Below are 6,973 nucleotides of genomic sequence, written 5' to 3' on the forward strand. Positions count from 1 at the left end.
CCCCAGATAAATTATTTTTTAAATATTAAAAAATTTTTTTTTCTTTGCTGGGGATTGAATGCAGGGGTACTTTGGCACTGAGCTATAACACTAGACTTTTAATTTGTTATATATGATAGCAGAATGGATTTCAATTCATATTATACATATAGAGCACAATTTTTTTTATATCTCTGGTTGTACACAAAGTAGAGTCTTCATACATGTACTTAGGGTAATGATGTCCATCTCATTCCACTGTCTTTTGTACCCCCATGCCTCCTCCCTTTGCCCTATTTAGAGTTCATCTAATCCTCCTATGCCCTCCCCACCCACCCAAACACATTATGAATCACATCCTTAAATCAGAGAAAACATTTGGCATTTGGATTTTTTGGCTTGGCTAACTTAACATTATATTCTGCAACTCCATCCATGACTTTTTTATATTTTATTTTGAGACAGGGTCTCGATAAGTTGTCCAGGCTGGCCTTGAATTTGTAATCCTCCTGCCTCAGCCTCCTGAGTCACTGGGATTACATACAATTATGTACCATGACCCCTGGCAAATCTGTAAGACTTTATTTTCTACATCTTCTCTTCTGCATAAGCTCCTGTACCCAAAAATGTTGCTTCATAGTAGATTTCTCTTTAATGGAAACTTTACAGCACAGTATTACAGTTCTGTTCACAGCCTGATAAATTATTTTCTTACATCAATTAAACTTTTTAAAATTAAAGTTCTATAGGTACTCTACCTTCAAAATTTCTTAATAGACAGAAGGAAACTAATAAGACCAACAAAAAAATGCACTGATCTATGATTAAGTTGGAGGCAATCTAAAACAACTCACTTAATTCCTTAATTGCAAAAAGCAAGACCTTTATAGGACTGTAGAATGCCCTGGCTTTTTAGAAAGATGTGATTTATTAAAATGATTTTCTAACAGTTTACTCAGCTTTTCCCTTTCTTCCAATTTAAAATTGGAAATTTCCTCCTAGATTTAAGTAACCTCCAGGAGAATTTCTAGAAAACAGGTACACAAAACATTGTAAACTTTGATTGACCTTTAATTTCTGTTTTGTTTGTTTTTTGAACATGGAAAAAATTCCCTAAACTAATGGATTTTACTCCCTAACAAATATTTATGGAATACTTATTTTGTGTACCTGTTAGGTATAAGTATATAATGTGCAAAACAGATTCAGTCAGTACTACTTATGTGATTATAGTTTATCATGGGCAGATTACAAATTCTCTGAGCTTCAGTTAAGTTTAAAGTAAGGATAGTGAATCCTCATCTAGCCATGTTTGTAATAAAGTTTTATTTGTTCATCCATACGGTAAATCCTATGAATTTTTGCCTGTTATTAGGATAACTTGGGATGATTTAATACATATTCTTTGACATTTTATGTACATTCCTAGATACATATAAATAATATGGTTATTTTCCACATTGTTGTTTAGGAAGGAGGAGTCAGTGGTTTCCTCCATGCCTTTATTGCTGAAGTGTTTGCAATGGTGAGGGCTCACGTTGCTGCATTAGGAGGAAATGCTGTCGTCTCCTATATAATGAAGCAGTGTGTCTTCATGGAGAATCCAAATAAAAACCAGGTGAGATATAGTTAGAAATCTCTGATTTAGGGGAAACCTGAGAATTTCCCTCATGGCCAGCCAACGACCTCCATCACCCTCCCAGAATAAAAATGCTCTTCAGATTTCTTTGATTCTAGATGCTAAAAACATAGTTTAGTGAAGTTATTAATAAGTATGGTCATATATAGCTTAGGTGCTATTCTCACATCTCAGGAAACAAGTTATTCTTAACCATTTTTGGAACTTCTCCTGAGCTCCTATTTCTACCATCATCTTGGTGGATGTTTGGAGTACAGTGATGTCTTGACTTCAGGGAGCTAAAAGTACAGGTTAGTTTATCCTGTGGTGCTGACCAGTTTTAACTGCCATACAGGGCAGGGTATATCATAATAGTTTATTCTGTTTATACTAGTTTATTTCTGTTAAATAATGTTCTGTTCATGGGGAATAAAAAGAGTCTTACTGGGTTAAATTTATAAAATAAGGTTCTTTTATCAGTTTTTTTTTGCATTTTTAAAAATATTTATTTTTTAAGTGTAGATGGACACAACACAATGCCTTTATTTTAATGTGGTGCTGAGGATCGAACCAGATCCTGCCTGTGCTAGGCGAGTGTTCTACCACTGAGCCACAATCCTGGCCCCTCTTTTATCAGTTTTGAGTTAAGATAACTCACTTAAAATTGTAAAAGATTTTTTTTAAGCAAATGGCTATATGAGCTGTGATAAAGGCAGTACTTCTCAATGTGCTCCTCTTGGCATACATCAAAAATCATATTATTTGAATGACAGGTAGTGGTAGATGGATGAAATTCCTTATGGCTGTTGGTGATTGCTCCTCATTTCTGGCCCAGCAGAGGGGACCATTGAAAGTGATTTCACCTTTATTTTCAGTTTCTTCACAATCGGTTTCTTCTCAAGGGTGCTTCATTTACTCAACTTTCTCAACAATTTATATCTTTTTCTTATTGGAGTGTATCATATTTCATTAATAGATATTGAAGAAAAAATAATGCCGTGAGCCTGGAAGACAACATTTTGATAAATTTCAGCAATAGCTAAGGAAAGTTAGAAGGGAGAGAAGGAAGGGGACCTAACAAACATCCTAGGAAATTTTTTGGTAGATAGCCAGTGTGCATTTAGGGCTCAATGAGATTTCTTAACTGAAGTTGTAGATTCAGGACCAGTTTATTGATCAGATTTGGAGCCAAGTAGATTGTATAGAATGGGTAAAAAGGGTATATAGTGGAGCAGAAAAAGGTAGAAAGAGAGGTAGAAAAATCAGAAGACGCTAAGAACTACCTCAAGACAGATCATCTGTAAGGAGAAGAAACCAGAGAAGGGGCATCCTGATTGGGATTAATAATTTGTTGTAAACAATCTGATATAATCTGATCATGAAGAAAACATCAGATCTTAAAAATAAACCTTGTTCAACTGAACATTTCTTTACAATAATTTTATTTAGTGTAATAGGATTTCCCTAGTTCTATTGAAAAGATCCTTTCTTGCTTAATTATTTTGTATTTGAGATTGAGATTTGTAGTTTTAGGTTTTTCCTGGTATTAGATTTATTCAATTTGTCAAAATTATCACTTTGACAAGTACTTCAAAATCAACTTGTCCAAAACAAAATCTTTCTCTGTGCCTTAGTTTCCTCATCTGTAACATTGGGATAAAAACGGCGGAAATGTATGTAATATGCTAAAGTGCCTGGTGGATAGTAAATACCATAAAAATTGTTACTATTATCTTTTAAATATTACAAAGTCTTTAATGAAAGTAAATGATAAAACTTAAGGTTATTAGTATGTCATACAAGGTCTTCCAAAATTTGGACTCTTCCAACTTTTTTAGACTTATGTTTTTACCTTTTACCTCTCCCCAATGCCCTTAACCTATGTATTGATTTATGTAGTTTTCCACCAAATGAACAGTGCTTTTTTGCATTTCTAGCACTTTGTAACATATTGGTATTATTTACTCCCTTCTGTAGGTGAGAAAACTGAGGCTTGAAGAATTTCATTGCTCAGTACGAGGCTCTAAATAGAAAAGCTAGAGTATACTCCCACTTCTTTCTTTCCAAATGCTTTGGGCCTTCCCACTGCCAGTCTTCCTGAATGATAACTGTTAATTACTGCTTGCCATTTAGGTGCTCAAATGTCAGGTGCTATATTTCATGTCATTTAGCTTTTATTCACTTTTAATTTATTGTGATATCTTGCATACCCTTAAAAAGTATAGAGAATTGTCTAACATAAACACTTTTAACCTGACAGTCAGCTTCAGAAATAAATATTAAAAATATGGTGGGAGCCTCTATGGACCTATTTCTTTTTGCTACCTAGTGGACCATCCTTATTTTTTTGCCATTTCTATGTAGGCTTTTATATTTTAAAAATTATATATGTATATAACTGTAGTCTCATTTTGTATTAAAATGTTTTAATGTATTTTAAAAATAGGTAATACATAATTCAAAATTCAGAAGGGGTATTAAAAGAATATAAACAGAAAATTTCTCCCTGTCTTATATCCACTCAGTTTCTTCCCCTGTACAACCAAAGTTATTCATGTTTTTTTGTTTTTTTTTGTATATCACTTCTAGAGCTATAACACTTCATAGCATGTAACATGAGAGATTTTAGATACATTTAAGCAAAGATATGCCCCTTTTCCACAGCTTGTTCTTTCACTGAATTTTTCTAGGCAATTGTTCCATTTAAGGGCAAAAAGATTATCCTCACTGTTTATAATAGCCACATAATGCTTCATGGTATGGGTCAACCAGAATTTCTTTAACTAGTTCCCCACTGATGAACTTTTAGGGTGTTTCTAATAAATGTTATGCTAATACATACAGCACTGTAACGAATATGAATCAGAAGTGATTAGCAGAGGTCTGAGTGTATCTGTAGGAAAAATTCCTTAAAATGAAATTGGTAGGTCAAATAATAGGCCTTTGTTTGTAGTTTTCTTAGATATTGAAGAAGTTTCCCTCATTTGAGAATATTTTCCACATTCTATTTATTTTCATTAATTCATCATGACATTTATGAGTTCTATCCTAAGTTCTTAGAACTTTTAGTTCATTTATATTCCATTATTTAGGCTGTTTTCTATTTTTTTTATTACAAACACACTGCAGTGAAAATCATAGTAATTTTTTAGTAACATATCCAAGATTTTTTTCTAGTGCATGAAAAAAAATGTATATGCAGTATGTGTATCTTATATACACACACATAAATGAGAGTAAGACTGGCAGATCACAAAGTGTCTACTTTTTTTTGCTTCATATCATCAAACTGCTTTCCAAAGTGGTTTCATAAACCCCACCCACCAGAAATGTTAAATGTGTTTAAATTGCCTCATTTCTTTGCCAATACGTGGTAATAATGAAACGCTACTTTTTTTAACCAACATATATATCTAAGTATTTTTTCATATGTTTCTAGGCTTTTTGAATTTCTTTTCCTGTGAATTGTTCTCTCATTCTTTCTTATTTGTTTTTTGAGTTAGTTTTTCCTAGTGATTTGTAAGTCTGCATTTTGTTTTGTTTTGGCTGTACAACACTATCCCTGTATAACAGAAGCCTATGAGAGTATTGTTGAGTGTAACTGAACTGGTCCTGTTTGTTGTTCTTATAGGCACAGTGTCTTATAAACGTAAGTGGTGATGCAGTGATTTTTGTTCGTGAATCAGACTTAGAAGTGGTATCAGCCCAGCAACCTACTGCCACCTGCCAGCCATTATGTACTGGAGGAGATGTTACAACCTGAAGAAAATAGGAAAGAAAGAGCTCACCTCATTGAGATTTATCTGTCTCCATTGTTTTGTCATTATTGTCTTAGACAAAAAGAAATGAAATTAATTTGAAATAGTTGAGAAAGAATTGATACATTATGCGTAGATTTTTGTCTGGAATCTGTTGAAGGCATGAGAATTTCTAATCTTGATGTTTTGTTTGCCTAGTCTAGATAGACAGGCCCCATGAAATCTTCTGCCTTCAATAAGTTAAAATAAATTTCTAAGTGAACTGTAGCAAAAATGAAAGTTACTCTAATTTATGTTGATTTTAATAAAATCATAATTTAAAAATGAAATGGGAGGATTATCAGGAAACTAGAATAGCTACTTTATATAATTTAGAAAAACAAAGCAAGAAAGTCACATATTGTTAATGAATAAATAATAGATTTGAGAAATGTGGGAGAAAAGGAGAAGAGTTTTCAGAAAACTACTGTGTGGATTTCTTAATGTGTCTTATTTTGATGAGGAATTTGGTAATAACTCTCAGTGGGTAAGTGCTTTCAGCCGTCTTTTAGAAAGTTGAAATTCTGTAACTTGATTCTGAAATACCTCTAACTACTGTAAAAGAAAAAGTAATTTATTAAAACTGATATCTTTTCATTGAAAAGTTTTAATATCTCCAACGAGGGAGGAAAATTTATAATATAATTTCATAACTGGCCACATTTGAGTTAGTATTTAATTTGTCTGAAGAGGCTTGGCTTCAAGTGGGAAGAAAACATTGGTGAATTTTATTGAAGTAGTAAAAATATAATTGATCTAGTAGGAACATAAAAATTATTTTCCAGTAAAATAATATTGCACTCCTACCAAATGTACAGAATTTTAGTAGTATCTTAGAAATTTTTGGTAGTGAGTTGGAGTGTATTTGGCATAGAATTTGGAAATGTAAATTGAAGTAAATATGCTGCAAAATGTTGAATGTATACATAGAAATACTTTTTTTTGTCAATGCCAAATGCCCACTGTAAATGAATCTTAGATATTATATTTCTCCTTTGCACAATAAAATTTCTTTATAAAAACTCATGATTTTGTTCTCCAACAAGCTGCCCTACGGATTAGTTATTTCCTTGTTATTACAGGTGTCAATATTTTTCTGTATTTTGTTTATAATTTTATTTTTTAAATAAAAAAATTATAAAGATATACTGAAATGTTCCTAAATCTCTTTTTTGCCTTTTGGATATAGTACTGTGAGTTTTTTGAATCACTTAACCATCTTATCATCTCCATTTATTCCTTTGTCAACAAACATCCATTGTGTGCTTATTATATGCAAAGCCCTGGTCTTTCAACAACTGAGTAGTTGGCATTCATTCAAGAACATAGTTTTAGGTGGTGAACAAAAATAAGTTCTTGCTTTCGTAGAACTGCAAATTTGGCTGCAAAACCAATGTTTATTGAATGCTTATTATATGGAAGCCAGTCTATTTTTTTTATTAACCTTTTAGTCTTTATAGAAGCCCTCCTGTTAGCTCCATGTTATAGTTGAGAAAGTTGAGTAGTTTGTGTGAGTTTCCCAAAAACAATGAATAATGGAGCCAAGAATCAAGCACAGTCAGTCTAGCTCTGTATCCGA

At 32.5% G+C, this 6,973-nt stretch overlaps 1 protein-coding gene across 26 annotated transcripts in view; it reads left to right on the plus strand.

Moving 5' to 3' along the window:
* C2cd5 (C2 calcium dependent domain containing 5) overlaps positions 1-6,540 on the plus strand; it is a 95,507-nt gene extending 88,967 nt beyond the window's left edge. For all 26 annotated transcript variants that reach the window (XM_078015089.1, XM_021728816.3, XM_040280919.2 and 23 more), the window contains 2 exons: positions 1,451-1,597; positions 5,229-6,540. In XM_078015089.1, coding sequence (XP_077871215.1) covers positions 1,451-1,597; positions 5,229-5,360 — 279 coding nt within the window. In that variant the 3' untranslated portion in view covers positions 5,361-6,540. The remainder of the gene's footprint in view (positions 1-1,450; positions 1,598-5,228) is intronic.
* Positions 6,541-6,973: the final 433 nt, after the last annotated feature.

This window comes from Ictidomys tridecemlineatus, chromosome 6 (assembly GCF_052094955.1).
Source record: "Ictidomys tridecemlineatus isolate mIctTri1 chromosome 6, mIctTri1.hap1, whole genome shotgun sequence".
In the NCBI taxonomy this organism is placed as follows: domain Eukaryota; kingdom Metazoa; phylum Chordata; class Mammalia; order Rodentia; family Sciuridae; genus Ictidomys; species Ictidomys tridecemlineatus.